At 41.8% G+C, this 15,990-nt stretch overlaps 1 protein-coding gene across 1 annotated transcript in view; it reads right to left on the bottom strand.

Annotated features, from left to right (window-relative positions):
- MAU2 (MAU2 sister chromatid cohesion factor) overlaps positions 1-15,990 on the bottom strand; it is a 37,236-nt gene continuing 21,246 nt past the window's right edge. Inside the window, exons 15-19 of the mRNA XM_034442540.3 lie at positions 11,773-11,850; positions 10,238-10,349; positions 7,548-7,638; positions 5,939-6,066; positions 1-2,979 (exon numbers count right to left, since the gene is read on the bottom strand). Coding sequence (XP_034298431.2) covers positions 2,905-2,979; positions 5,939-6,066; positions 7,548-7,638; positions 10,238-10,349; positions 11,773-11,850 — 484 coding nt within the window. The 3' untranslated portion in view covers positions 1-2,904. The remainder of the gene's footprint in view (positions 2,980-5,938; positions 6,067-7,547; positions 7,639-10,237; positions 10,350-11,772; positions 11,851-15,990) is intronic.

Raw genomic sequence — 15,990 nt, 5'->3', positions numbered from 1 at the left:
TAAAAGACAAAACTGTACAAATTTACTAAAACACATTTTAAGTACATAAAAAGAACTGTTTCATAAAGAGTGTTAATGAACAGCTGCAGGTGTCTCAGAAGTGTGAACAGCAAGAACTCACACACGCGTTGGCAGACTCCACATTTCAACTGTGCAAAATCACAAGTTCAGTGATCTAATCGCCCACCCTCTATGAGTTAAAATGCAGATTTCTAGGAAGATGGGACAGTGTATATCAAGGGGTATATTCTTTGGGAAGGGGGCTGAGAAGGAAATGAGGTATGTGTATTTTAACAAAGACAGCCTGCTTGGTATCCTGAAAGCTAGATTCAATCTATCGGGGCTTTTTCAGATCAGGCCTCTTAGGTCTGCCCAGGTTTGTTAGTAAGGATGCGCGCCTAGCGTCTTTACGATAAGAAATATTTTTTACTTTTTGGTTTTATATAGGAAAGGAAGTCTTTTCTAAATACGAATCTTGATTGCGAATGCATTAGTAATTCTGTTACGGAGGCTGAACACTGCTTAGGAAGAGGGGAAAAAACAATCTGTTAATTGGAAAATATATAGCTTCTGTCCCTCAATTATACATGGAGAAGAGAGCCTAGGAATATGGATAACAGACATCCCTGAATTACGGACTGGAAGAATAAATCCATTTTCACCCAAGATTTGTGTAAAAAGAAAAAAAAAAGTTTCTAGCCTTCCAATTTATTTATTTACATCTAGTTTAAAGATGCAGTGGGAAAATTGGGAGAATCAGCTCGTTCAAAAGGGTAAAATCATTGTACAGATCCAATTGCTTCTCAACACCTTCCCTACCAACCCAAGCCTATATTTTTGGCACTCCAGAGGTTTTTTTTTTTAAATCCTAAATAGATGTGAGGGGGGCCCTTGCAGGGTTTTTTTTAAAGATCCAAAACATGGAGCAAATCACACACAATGTATTTCTTCAGGAGTAAGTAAATGTTCAGTCTATACTGACATGAAATAACAAGCATTTGTTGTTATTCTCTGAAGGAAAAGAAAAAACAAAACAAAGGGGGGGGAACGACTGCCTTTTGCCAGGATCTATTAAGGAATGTTATAAACAGACCTACATTAATAGACAAAATTAAAGTTTCAGAATACCAGCTCTTCCTCTTTTAGTATTTTTAGATACTACTTATCCTGTACTTTCCTCCCCCTATTTCTCTCCCGGTATATTACAAACAACTTTTCTTTTTTACAGATCAACCTACTTCGGAAAGGAACTGGATTGCATTATTCCTGAAAGTATCAAGAGCGCATGATTAGGGGATACTGGCTATAGCTTTTGGATGATAGTGCTAAAAAATCCATAATTAAGAACTCACTGAACTACCATAGTAACAAGATAAACTATCTCCTTTTGAAATTGATACACCACACACCACACTAGAAGCAGGGTTGTGTCCCTGCCTTAAAAGTAAGATAATTTTTTAAAAAATAGTTAGAAAAGCTGGATTCTAGTGTAACATGATTTATGCAGTCACTTGCATAATTGTTTTGCATAATCATTCCAAATTAGGTACTTTGCATAATATAGGATCATTTTGCTAACCACGGGAAGGCTAAGGGCACAGAATTCCTACCCCAATCATTGGAAAACTTGTTTAAGCTTCCCATGTTGAGTCTGGGATGTGGGAAGTTATCTCCCATATCCTTTCAAACGGTATCTTTGCAGCTATTAGGGGCTAAAAGCTTTCTCATTAACTTTCTACATTCTAATTAAGAGTCTTGGAAGACCCAACTGTAGCCTAATCTCAAACAAATCACACAAATTCAGATCAGGCCAGCTTGTTTTTCCAAGCCGCCATTTGTCCTTATTTCCGACCCAAGAGTTGAAAAGAGAGGTGAAGTCATGTTCCCGAAAGAAAAAATGAAAACAATCATGATTTTTTTACCCAGATGGGTAATGTGTCTTGAGGAAAAAAAACAAAGGATTACCTCGGAGAAAAAACATGCACCTTTTAAGGAACCAAACAGGCACTTGAAACACAGACAGAGGCTGATTACCATAAGCTTTGCTCCAATATGAATTATCTGAAGAATTATTCTGAAGAATGCAGAGCCCCAAGTGCCCTAAAGTGATGTAAGGAAGGAAACACCTCCCACATTACTTAACCAATTTGCTGAGTTCTTTCTATGATAAGGTAAGCAAATGGAGCAGTGTTTGGTCAATCTTAATAATTTTAGGATGTCTGGACTTCCATATGTGAAGCCCACATATCTTGGGACTCGCTAAGGTTGAAACACACTAAAACAGAGATAGAGCATTTCCTGCCAGAGAATGGGGCCTATGCTATTTAGATGCCCCAACTACACGTATTGCTACAGAGCAAGTGTGTTCAAGAAGCAAATCTAGCAGCCTGGATAATACAAAGGGCAATAGAGCCTTCATAAAAATATAGGCACATGGCATTTTCAGGGGCAGTTTTAATTAGCAAGGAAGCAGGCATGGCTTTCTCTATTCCATCCCAACCTCCCTATACCTTCATTATATGGGCTGATTTCTTTCTCTTTTAAATAAATCTCATTTGAAGGGGCCCTTGTTTTATCCACGTCACGTAAAACCAAGTTCTGAGAAATAGGAAGGGCTGTCTCATACAACCCTGTGTGTTTACTTACATTCGACATCCCTGCAACCTAGATGATCCACACACACACTCACACACGCACACACTCACACACACATCTTTAAAAAGAGCTCAGAATGGCCATGCCAAATTGTGGGTCTAGGAAAGGTCACCTCCACGCCATCCTCCTAGAGGGCTTGGAGAAGTGTTCGCTGCCCATCCTTTTTTGTTGTTGTTGTTGTAAAAAAAAAAAAAAAAAGCCGAGTGTACAAAATGATTTCCATCTTCTTCCCAAGTGAAGACAGTAGGTTCACAATAGACTGGCCAGGCTGGTGGTAGGTCCATTTTGTGCCTGAAACTGTACTGGTGGGGGCCCATCTGTCCACTGCAGGCAGAAAAAAACAAAGAAGTAGATGATGTTTATTGACTGGTGCGTGGCGATTCATCTGATAACGTAATGATACTTTTAAAACAAACATCAAGATTTAAATAATCTCTATTACAGAAATATGTGCGCAAAGCTTTGAAACAGCAATGGGCAACATGCAAATTACTGCAATTTCCATGATTCCTTGTTATTGCTGTGCTGGCTAGCACTGACCAGATAAACGAGACCACCTTCTGCCACCGATAACCTCCCACCGGCCAATCCGCTCCCACAGAGAGGGTCTCCTCAGGGTGCCGTCGGTCAAGCAATGTCGACTGACGACCCCCAGGGGGAGAGCCTTCTCTGTGGGGGCACCCACCCTCTGGAACAAGCTATCCCCAGGAATACGACTGATCCCGGACCTCTGTACTTTCCGCCGAGCGTCGAAGACCTTCTTATTTCAGCAAGCCGGGCTAGCTTAAAATTTTAATGGGCTATTTTATTGGTAAGGGGTTTTAAAATTTGGGGAAGCCAAACTAATTTAATTCTGTTTTAATTTATTTTAATTTTTATACTGTATGTATTTTAATTTTGGCTGTTCACCGCCCTGAGTCCTTCGGGAAAAGGGCGGTATACAAATTTAATAAACGTAAACCTAAACCTAAACAGAGATTAACACCCAGATTAATACCAGACCAACCATCAAACAAGAAACAATACCCCAATCAAGAAACCATCAGGAAGACTCCCACCTGCACTGAAAGGGCAAGGAACTTGTATATAAAACAGAGAGCAAACCTCACTCTCACCTCACACTGATGATGTCTCCTAGTTGGATAACAAAATGTCTACAGGCAAACAACCATGTTCAGCAAGCACAAAAAATCCCACAGTTCAATCCTGAGCTACAATACAACCTACCCTGAAAGTAAGTCCTAACTTGATTTTTACACCTGCCTCCCCCCCCCACAAAATCAGCCCTAATTAAGATCCCGCCCATTCCAGGGTACACTAGTAAAAATTAAGCTAGGGTGGGAATGGGGGTGGGTGGGTGGAGCTGCCCTGCTACTTACCTTTGGACAGTTGCAGCCAGGCCTTGCACACCCTTGCTGGCCCATTTCTTCTGCAGCCGGGAAGGCTTTCCTGAAGGCCTCTGCAGCCGACAACAGAGCTCCGAATTGATCCACAAATCTGTTATCGGCTGCAGAGGCCTTCAGGAAAGCCTTCCCGGCTGCAGAAGTTCTTGAAGGCCTCTGACAGCAAAAAGGAGGCCAGGGGGCGATGTGTACAAGTGAGGTGAGTCAGTGGATGACTTTCCCCTCCTCCCCCAAAATAAGATCTGGTTCCTTTTTTGGTGGACCCGGTCTTATTTAACACCCAGTCTTATTTTTGGGGAAATACGGTATTATCTTTTACTGAACAAGGTTAGACTTACTTACTTACTACATTTATATGCCACCCATCTCACTAACAAGCTACTCTGGGCAACTTACAAACATCATAGATACCTAGGTGACCATGCTGCCAGACCTTACTTTGTTCTGCTGCTACCCTACCCTTCTCAGCTGCTTACTAAACCCAAAGGAGACTGAGGTCTCTTACTTACTCAATTAGTGTACTACTTTTCAACTATAGGCAAGAGATTTCCCTCAAAAAAATATGAACCAGAATTCCAAAGTAATAAATAAATTCTGTGATTTTCAAGCCTTTCCCCAAGTACTCCTAAAATCATTCACATTTTATGAATTTTAGAGCTTTGCAACGTTTTGCTCTTTGTGAGCTATATATTAAATTGTGTCTGTTACAATTATTATAATGCTGGATTTCACTGTAGTAGCTACTCTTTATTTATATATATATATATACATATATATATATACACATACACACACACACACACACACACACACACACATATATATATATAAAATTTATTTATTTATTTATTTGCAGATAAATATTGTTAAACAAGCCTGTGGTCAAGACCTTTCGATTAATTACACTAAATGAAGAAAAGAATAGGATGGTTTTAATACCCAGAAGAGAACATAAGATCTAGAGATTAGATCAACAGCCTTGGCTTGTTTTCTTAACAAAAGAAAACAAAATTCCCAAGAGACATTGTGATTTCTATCAAAAGAACAAAAATATGCTGTTTTACAAACTGCCCACCCACCACTTTCTGTACTCCCTAAGCCTATTATTGTCCTAAAACGAGGAGGCCAGTGGAAAAATCGGGAAAAGAATGCCCACAATGTCCCACCTTATTCTACAGGTTTCAATACAGGTAATCCTCGAGTTATGACTGTAATGGAGCCTGGTCATGGTCATAAGTTGCGACAATCATCAGAGGGGCCCATCCACGTGACAAACCCAATTTTATGACCTTTTTCACAGCAGTTGTTAGTTGTTAAGTGACATAATGGTTTTGCTATAAGCCAATTTTGTCGAAAATCAGAAATAAATGCTAGATTTCAGCAAAAACGCTATAAAACATGGTCACATGAGAGATGCTGCAAACCGATGTAAATGAAACTTGACTTGAGTGGCCGAAGTGCAATCACTTAACTGTGGGTGGAGGGCAGCCACTGGAACTTCAGAAACGGGCAATAAGTACCCTCAGAGAAGTTTGTCATGACTCTGAACAATTGCTAAGTGACCGGTCATAAGTCGAGGACTTCCTGCCATATTAAATTTGAGCAGCTAGGGAACAGAGGATCTTTCTCCTAGGATCTTCTGTTTTTCCTACCCCCTACCCCATAGCCCCCACTCAGGTTAGCATACAGCAGGGGTGGGAAATGATGGCCCCCCCTTTATGACTCATGGACTTCAACTCCCAGAATTCTTGAGGCAGCATGGCTGGCTCAGGAATTCTGGGAGTTGAAGTCCACGAGTCATAAAAGGGCGCCATCGTTCCCCCTCTCCTGACATACAGAAAGCAAGGGCCAGAAAGAAAAAAAAGATGTGGCCAACATACGGTGATAAGGTTGTGCTCTGGGAGGCTACAGGCCTCGATGTGATCCTGGAGCAGCTGCTGGGAAAAGTTCTGATGCATTTGCGCTGCTTCATGGGCATCGATGGCATTCCCACATGCTTTGTTTAGGTCTTCAATGGAAAGGAGGGAGAGAGAAACAGAGACATTAGATTGCAAATCCTTTCAGGCAGGAACCCATCCTCCCCCCTCTATGGAGCACATTATCCAAACAAATGACCCACTCTGCATTAAATAATATTAAGTTAATGATAAATATTACTACAGGTAGTTCTTGACTTACAACAGACCGTTCAGTGTTACAATGGCACTGAAAATAGTGACTCGTGACCATTTTTCACACTTACGACCATTGCAGCCTCCCCAGAGTCATGTGATTTCTATCCAGACGCTTGATGACTGACTCACATTTATGACGGTTGCAAGGTCCCAGGGTCATGGGATCCTCTTTTGTGCCCTCCTGACAAGCAAAGTCGATGGGGAAATCAGATTCACTCAACGACCATGTTACTAATTGAACAACTACAGCTGAATCACTTAACAAATGTGGCAAGAAAAGTCATAAGATGGGGCACGACTCACTTAATAAATTTCTCACTTAGCAACATATATTTTGGGCTCAATTGTGGTCGTAAGCTGAGGACTACCTGTATATTGTTATCATACCTTTTAAAAAGCTACTGGGTCAACTCAAGCATACCTAATGCTCCCACCTGCTGTTTTCTCCACCCACAATAACCCTGTGAGTTTGGCTGGGTTGAGAGAGAAGGACTGACCCAAAGTCACCCAGTCTGCTTTCATACAATACGTAAGGAAAACTTAAGACCTCATTACTGGTTTCTAGGCCAGGTATATAACACCACTACACCAAACTGGCTCTAATAATAAGTAAATATTATTAAAAGCATCAAGAATTAGAAAAGTCGATATATAACTTTTTTAAAAAGTAGTACCAGTAGTACTCTAGAATCTAAATCCATTTTTATTTAATGATCTATACTTTCAATTTCTTCAAAAAGAATTCATGACTTTCTAAAACGTACATAATAAAAAGGAAGAGCAAGCATCATAATAAAGACTTTTATACTAAGCTATTATCTCCTGGGTTACATTAAGATGGCAGTGTAAGTTATGATTAAACTATTCTGAATAGCCAAGTTGACACAGGTGTAAGAGTGCTGAGTAAGTTGCATGAAACAAAAATGATATTTAAGGGAAAAAAGACTGCGGGTGCTCCTTGCTTAAAGACCACTCATTCAGCGACTATTCAACTTTATGGTGGTGCTGAACGAATGGTATTCACAAGTGGTCTTCTGTGTTCCCGCAGTCCTGTAATCATGATCTGGGGACTTGGCAACTGGCTCACAATTGTGATGTCACAGCACTCCGTGGTCACCATTTGCAACCTTCACTGCCTGCTTCTGACAAGCAAAATCAATGAACTGTCTTAATTAAGATAACTTGGCCAATGTGGTTTGCAAACGGTGGTTCATGTCTTAGCATGTTGTTCAACCCAACTCCCCAATCATTAAAGAAACCGTAGTTTATCACAGTGTACAAATGCATTGAATGATGATCCAGTGTGTTAACTGACCTCTCAGGAGGGCCGATGACCACAGCTGCACGGACATGTCGGGGATCTTGCTGGCCAGCTGCATGGCTGGGACTACCATGTTGTTACTCTCCTAGAGATAAAAGGGGTCTTGATCAAACAAAGATGGCAAACTGGACTTGGTTATTTTTCCTTGAATTTACTGACTGCGACCACCACATACAAATACAAACACGAGTTTGCAGGGCACCGTCTGTCACCAATCAACACAAACCTCTTTTATAAATATATTATAAATATCTATGGAGATTCTCAAGTCATCCAGGTCATGGTTGTCCCAAAGGTCCTTTTTTCAAGAGGCAACTGGACTTCCTTTGTTTTTCCTTGAAGACGTTTTGCTTGTCATCCAAGAAGCTTTTTTTTTTTTTTTTTTTATTTATATGCCGCCCTTCTCTGGAGACTCAGGGCGGTTTACAATGCGCTAAGCAATAGCCTTCTCAGATGAGAAGCGAAAAGTCTTCAAAGAATAACCAGAAAGTCCAGTTGCCTCTTGAAAAAAGCACCTTGGGGGACATTATACTTAACACATCTCTCACTGAATGTAAGGCCCATGTAACATCTTTACCGCATGAGCTGCACTGGCTTCCAATTTCTTTCAAGGTGCAGAGTATTACCTTGAAAGCCCTACATAGCACTGGGCCAGCTTATCTATGGGGCCACCTTTCCCTAAGGCCATCTACCCAGCCAGCCAGGTTAGCCATGCTGGGCACGCTCCAAGTCCCTTCCCCTAAATATTGCCATGGCAGAGTCACCTTGCAGCCAGACTGGTGGCAAACGAATTTAATAAATAAAAATAATAATCTGATGGGAGGTAGGAAGCATGCTTTTTCTATAGCAGCCCCTGCCCTATGAAACACTTAGACCCCTGAAGCTCAGCAGGCCCCTTCCTGCCTAGCCTTCCATAAAGCTTTGAAGATCAGGTTCCCCCGCCCCCCCCCCAAAAGTCCTGGGATAGTGTTAGATTCCTGCACATTAGAAGTTTGTCTTGGCACCAGATTTCTGTTGCTTTTAACGTTTTAATATGTTTAGCTTTAATGTTTATATGTTGTTTTAACTTTTGACTGGGAGAAGCCAAGAGTTGTTTATATGTTGGGTGACTATATAAACGTTTTTTAAAAAATAAAATAAAATGTCCTATTCAGACAGCTGCCTTCATTTCCCTCCCTCCCCCTCCCCAGCAAAACAATAATGCATTTTTCCTTTCAATAAAGTTTAATCTAAATATGTAAATGAGTAAGAAACAGCCTCTTTCAGAAAGGTTTGTCTGATGTGAATCAATCGAGTCTGTTTCAGACATTTCTCTACTGTCTGTCTGATAGAAAATCTGAAAGAAATAAGACAGGACATGATGGATAATCTCTTATTGAGTGTTCAGCTATGATTCTGTTATTTCTTTGTCACCACATAACATTCAAAGGTGCAGAAAAAATCATTAGAGGCAAGGCTAACATCCCGAGTCCTGCAGGCCATGCACGGGGATAACTGCAACACGACTTAAATAATCTCATTGTACATACTTGCTTAACAACTGCCCTGTTTAGTGACCATTTGAAGTTACAACAGTGCTGAAAAAGTAACTTCACAACTGCTGTCAAACTTACAATAGCTGCAGCGCCCCTGCAGTTATGTAATTGCCATTCATTAGCTTCACAGCTTACATCCAACAAGCAAAGTAAATGAAGGAGCTGGCAGTAGCATCGCAAAATCATGCAATGTCCCACTTAACAACCATGGGTGATTTGCTTAATGAATAAAGGCAAATATATGTGTCCCAGGATACAATCTGGGTCAGTCATTGGGACCAGAGGTTTAGTCTTCCGAGCTTTGGGATTCGTGCTAGAGCCCCTGATTGGATTTGCTTAATGACCACAGTGGAACTGATGTAAATTTGGTGCGATTACGGGATATTTCCCTTAGTGAAATAGTAATGGAGTTGCTGGTCTCAATTGTGGCTGTTAAATGATTATTTGTAATTAATTTCTCACTGCAAGTTTACAAGTTCAGGGCACCAATTTGACTATTTGCAATAAGCAGATAAATGGCAGTGTTTGTGGAATAATTTAGTGCATAGCAAAGAAATATAGTAATTATCAATCTTTCGCATTTCATAAGGAGGAAAAAAGATGGGAAGATTTATAGTTACAAGTATTTTTCAGAAAACATTTGGAGTTTATTTTTTGATATCTATATGTATGTGATTGCCCCACACTGTAACGAATACCGTAAATAAACCACAATTTGAAGATTCAATTACTAAAGATCAGTGAGGGGTTTCAAATTTTTTTACTACCAGTTCTGTGGGTGTGGCTTGGTAGGTGTGGCATGGCTTGGTGGGCATGGCAGGGGAAGGTTACTGCAAAATCCCCATTTCAGCTGGGACTCAGGAGGCAGAGAATAGATGGGGACGGGGCCAGTCAGAAGTGGTATTTACCAGTTCTCCAAACTACTCAAAATTTCCGCTACCGGTTCTCCAGAACTGGTCAGAACTTGCTGAATACCACCTCTGCTAAAGATGCCCCAAATTTTCCAGCACACCATATGACTCCCGTCAGCCCATTGATACGCACATTGGCAAAACTTTGCATTAAGATTAATTTCACACTCTTTATTTCATTGGCAAGAGAAAAAGGGAAAGTATCAAACAACGCCACTGAAAAGGATTTATGACTTACCCTGTGATTCCCTAACACATAGAAGATGTGACCCAGAAGAACAAGAGAGCATGCTGTTAATCGGTTTAGATCTTCTGCATTTGACATTTTTAGTGTCTCTCGTAAAAAACGTCTACCAAAACAAAAGATTAAAAGAAAGAAAACATTTTGGGCAATGTAAGAGGTTTTAACCAAAAACTGGCCTCTTCCAGCAACTACTTCAGCACCTCATTTGCACAATCTAGACATTCCCGTAGTATCTATAACTCTGCTTTTTTAAAAAAAAAAAATTGAATTTTTTTTTATTTAAAACAAAACCAAACATAAAACCACCATCATTCAATACAATCACAGAAAGTGTGTCGATCAGTTAAAATTCTTTTGTGCATAATCCCATATCCAAAATTACCAATTATTTAATTTCTCTTATTTAACAGTTTTATATATCCCTTTATATTATTATTCTCATTTAGCAATTATTTAACAAAGGCTTAACTCCCATAAGAAAACACTTCATATATTTTATCATTACATTAATTTCATATTTCATACTTCATCTCCATGCTTTATTATCTAATAATTGGTAATTTTGGATATGGGATTATACACAAAAGAATTTTAACTGATCAACACACTTTCTGTGATTGTATTGAATGATGGTAGTTTTATGTTTTGTTTTGTTTTAAATAAAAAAAAAAATCCAAAAAAAACCCCCCTCTGCTTTTTAAAAAAGCTTTTAAGTATCTGAATTACTGTAATTTTATTACACGTCTTCAAATTCGGCACTAATAGTGAAGTAGTGGCCTGGAGGCATTTTGTCCCTGCAATAATGGACTTGGATATCTCAATAGAATTCAGACAGTTTTACTAACGTTTAATTTTTATACTTATTCAATTGCAATTAAGTGAGATGTCTGCCAACCACACAGATTACAGGTAGTCCTCGACTTACAACCGTTTAGTGACCATTTGAAGTTACAAGGGCACTGAAACAAATGATTTTTGACCATTTTTCACGCTTATGACCGTTGCAGCATCCTCATGGTCGTGTGGTCAAAATTCAGACACTTGGAAACTGATTCATATTTATGACGCTTACGGTGTCCTGGGCTCATGTGATCAGCTTTTGCAATCTTCCGATGAGCAAAATCAATGGGGAAGCCAGATTCACTTAACAACTGTGTTACTAACTAAACAACGGCAATGATTCACTTAACCACTGTGGCCAGGAAGGTCATAAAATGGGACAAAACAGACTTAAGAACTGTCTGGCTTAGCAACAGGAATTTTAGGCTCAGTTGTGGTCATAAATCGAGGACTACCTGTGTGTGCTGAAACCGGGGAGGACCAAGTAAGCTCTCAAGATGATAAGAGTACAGAAAGAGGGACTTGCTGGCATCCATACATTTAACTTGATCCTGGGAGAGCAGTTTCCTGCTTAGGTAAAGCAGAGTCTTAACAGAGTATTTAGCTGTTATCAAACAGCAGGGCAACTGAGCAGAATCCCAATTCTGACCTGTCTTTTCACTAAAAAGTAGAAATGCTTTGTGACTCACTTGGCTTCATTGTACCTTCCTTGAAAGAAGGAGAACAGCCCTCGGATGTAGAAAGCGGCAGCTCGAAGACAGTGAGAGCTGGAGGAGACAGAGCAGACACACAGGCAAGTAAGCAAGCATTAACGGCCCAAGGGGGAAAATCACGGATTTCAACTGGCCAATTCTATGTTACCAAGGAACCCCTATCAACCGATACGCTATTCAAAACATTTAGGCTTGCTTTCGAACGTTATTGTCAGACTTGTCCACAAAGGTGGTGTATCGTTCTACAAAATATCTATAAAGAACTGGATTTAGGAATATGGATTCCTATTGAATTGATACATGTAAAGAGAAGGCCGGACAAAAATTAGCCAAACAACTATGTATTTGTTGGTTCAATGAGCATCTTTACTGAATCTCTCTTATCAACACATAAATTGCCCACCACAACCTGCAGCTGTCAACATTACATCAAATCCTTCATGGCAACTAAGCTGGCTGAGTCTTCACACAGCAGCAGCCTAGACGGGTTTAGGACATTTAGCTTCCTACCCTTACCCTTGGCCACGCCTGCTTCTACCCCAGGCTTCTGCCTCGGGGGATTCTCCTCTAGCTTTTCTCCTTGGCTGATACACCCCTGCCCATTTGCCCTGGCCAGTGGGCCACGGTCTCTCCGTCCCACATGCTTCGTGCGGCCCATTCAACGCCACACTGTTCATCCCGGGCTTTTAGCCTCCCGGGACGGTTAGCCGCCAGCCAATCGGCTAGTTGCCAATTCTGGCAGCCAGAAGCCACAGTGCAATCGCAGGGGTGGGGGTTGGGGGAGTTGCTGCTTGTTAAGAGAAGGAAAGGGAGGGGTGGAAGCTCCCCCTGCACCTGATCGTGCCTCCCTGATAACGAATGGGAAGGGAAGAGCAGGGGTGGGGGAGCGGATAGTAATTTGTTTCGGGTGGGTATCCTAGCCTTAAAAAAGAGAGGGAGGAAGGGAAGGGAAGGGAGAGAGAGAGAGGGAGAGAGGGAGGGAGAGAGAGAGAGAGAGAGAGAGAGAGAGAGAGAAGCCCCCAGGCTTCTGGCGGCCAGCATTGGCAACTAGCCAGCCCAGGACGAATGGTGTGGCGTCAAATGGGCCGTGCCGAAGCATGTGGGATGGCCATGGCAAATCAGTGGGGGAGTGTCAGCCAAGGAGAAAAACTAGAGGAACCCCCCCCCCCAGGCAAAGTCCCATTCTGGCCTAAACAAGGCAGCTGCTGCCCATGAGCAGCTGATGGGACTAAAGGAAATGTCTCCAGAGTATCCCTTAGCCTCACAGCCCATTTCTAAAAGAGGCATCTGGCCCACTCTTGTTCCTGTTCATCTATTCCTCTTCCTTATTTCCACTGCTTCTTTGCACCTTTTGCCACTGGCATTGCTTTTCTCAAGCTGAACGGGAACAGTTTACCATTTTATCATTTTGCTGAATGCCTCCCAGAGTCACTTTTTATGGACGGCCATGTACAGTGGGGCAAAAAAGTATTTAGTCAGCCACCAATTGTGCAAGTTCTCCCATTTAAAAAGATGAGAGAGGCCTGTCATTGTCATCATAGGTAGACCTCAACTATGAGAGACAAAATGAGAAAACAAATCCAGACAATCACATTGTCTGATTTGGAAAGAATTTATTTGCAAATTATGGTGGAAAATAAGTATTTGGTCACCTACAAGCAAGCAAGATTTCTGGCTCTCACAGACCTGTAACTTCTTCTTTAAGAGGCTCCTCTGTCCTCCACTCACTACCTGTATTAATGGCACCTGTTTGAACTTGTTATCAGTATAAAAGACACCTATCCACAACCTCAAACAGTCACACTCCAAACTCCACTATAGTGAAGACCAAAGAGCTGTCAAAGGACACCAGAAACAAAATTGCAGACCTGCACCAGGCTGGGAAGACTGAATCTGCAATAGGCAAGCAGCTTGGTGTGAAGAAATCAATTGTGGGAGCAATAATTAAGCCTCCCACCGACCGGTTCGCTCACACAGAGAGGGCCTCCTCAGGGTGCCGTCGACCAGGCAGTGCCGGCTGGCGACCCCCAGGGGGAGAGCCTTCTCTGTGGCAGCGCCTGCCCTCTGGAATGACCTGCCCCCTGAGATATGCACGATATCAGACCTCCGGACTTTTTGTCGGGCCCTGAAGACACACTTGTTCCATCTAGCTGGGCTGGCTTGATCCCACCCTCTTAGTTTTTAATTGAATTTCGGTTTTAATTGGGTTGTTTTAAATTCGGGCCAAAATTATTTAATTGTTTTTTAAAATGTTTTTAAATTTTATATGCTATGTTTTATCCTGGCTGTACACCGCCCTGAGTCCCGCAGGAGAAGGGCAGTACAGAAATATAATAAAATAAATAAATAAATAAAAATAAATAAAAAATGGAAGACATACAAGACCACTGATAATCTCCCTTGATCTGGGGCTCCACGCAAGATCTCACCCCGTGGGGTCAAAATGATCACAAGAATGGTGAGCAAAAATCCCAGAACCACACGGGGGGACCTAGTGAATGACCTGCAGAGAGCTGGGACCAACGTAACAAAGGGTACTTACGGGACCGTCTTCTGCCGCCGATAGCCTCCCACCGACCAGTACGCTCCCACAGAGAGGGACTCCTCAGGGTGCCGTCAGCCAGGCAATGTCGGCTGGTGACCCCCAGGGGGAGGGCCTTCTCTGTGGCAGCTCCTGCCCTCTGGAACGATTTGCCCCCGGAGATACGAAGGATATCGGATCTCCAGGTCTTTCGCCATGTCCTAAAAACCTTCCTTTTCCATCAAGCAGGGCTGGCGTGAACCCCCGTTTCTTTAGTCTTTTTTAGTTTTTTAGCTTTTAAATTGTCAATGGGTTCTAATTTGAATTGTTTTAAATTTGGGCCAAAGTTATGTAATTCTTTTAATAATTTTAAATTTTGTATTGGTATGTGTTTTAGTTCTAGCTGTGCACCGTCCTGAGTCCATTAGGAGAAGGGTGGTATACAAATTGAATAAATAAATAAATAAATAAAGGCTACCATCAGTAACACACTACGCCGCCAGGGACTCAGATCCTGCAGTGCCAGACGTGTCCCCCTGCTTAAGCCAGTACATGTTTGGGCCCGTCTGAAGTTTGCTAGAGAGCATCTGGATGATCCAGAAGAGGATTGGGAGAATGTCATATGGTCAGATGAAACCAAAGTAGAACTGTTTGGTAGAAATACAACTCGTCATGTTTGGAGGAGAGAGAATGCTGAGTTGCATCCAAAGAACACCATACCTACTGTGAAACATGGGGGTGGCAACATCATGCTTTGGGGCTGTTTCTCTGCAAAGGGACCAGGACGACTGATCCGTGTACAGGAAAGAATGAATGGGGCCATGTATCATGAGATTATGAGTGCAAACCTCCTTCCATCAACAAGGGCATTGAAGATGAAACGCGGCTAGGTCTTTCAGCATGACAATGATCCCAAACACACTGCCCAGGCAACGAAGGAGTGGCTTCGTAAGAAGCATTTCAAGGTCCTGGAGTGGCCTAGCCAGTCTCCAGATCTCAACCCCATAGAAAACCTTTGGAGGGAGTTGAAAGTCCGTGTTGCCCAGCAACAGCCCCAAAACATCACTGCTCTAGAGGAGATCTGCATGGAGGAATGGGCCAACATATCAGCAACAGTGTGTGCCAACCTTGTGAAGACTTACAGAAAACGTTTGACCTCTGTCATTGCCAACAAAGGATATATAACAAAGTATTGAGATGAACTTTTGATATTGACCAAATACTTATTTTCCACCATAATTTGCAAATAAATTCTTTCCAAATCAGACAATGTGATTGTCTGGATTTGTTTTCTCATTTTGTCTCTCATAGTTGAGGTCTACCTATGATGACAATTACAGGCCTCTCTCATCTTTTTAAGTGGGAGAACTTGCACAATTGGTGGCTGACTAAATACTTTTTTGCCCCACTGTAAGTATGGATGGGTTTCAAGGTCTGCAGCCTGATTATGATGTACCGTTTAACACAGACAGCCTCTATGACTTCTCTCTTTATAGAGAAGAGGATTTGTAGAGAGAGTAGCAATAGCACTTAAGACTTATATACCGCTTTACAGTGCTTTACAGCCCCTCTCTAAATTGTTTACAATTTAGAGGTAAAGAGGTGTACAGTGTCAGCCTCTTCCCCCAACAATCTGGGTCATTTTACCCACCTCGGAAGGATGGAAGGCTGAG

Source organism: Pantherophis guttatus, chromosome 1 (assembly GCF_059756535.1).
Source record: "Pantherophis guttatus breed Tessera chromosome 1, ASM5975653v1, whole genome shotgun sequence".
Lineage (NCBI taxonomy): Eukaryota > Metazoa > Chordata > Lepidosauria > Squamata > Colubridae > Pantherophis > Pantherophis guttatus.
Note: the sequence above shows the minus strand (reverse complement) of the source record. Positions and strands in the feature narration are given on the sequence as shown.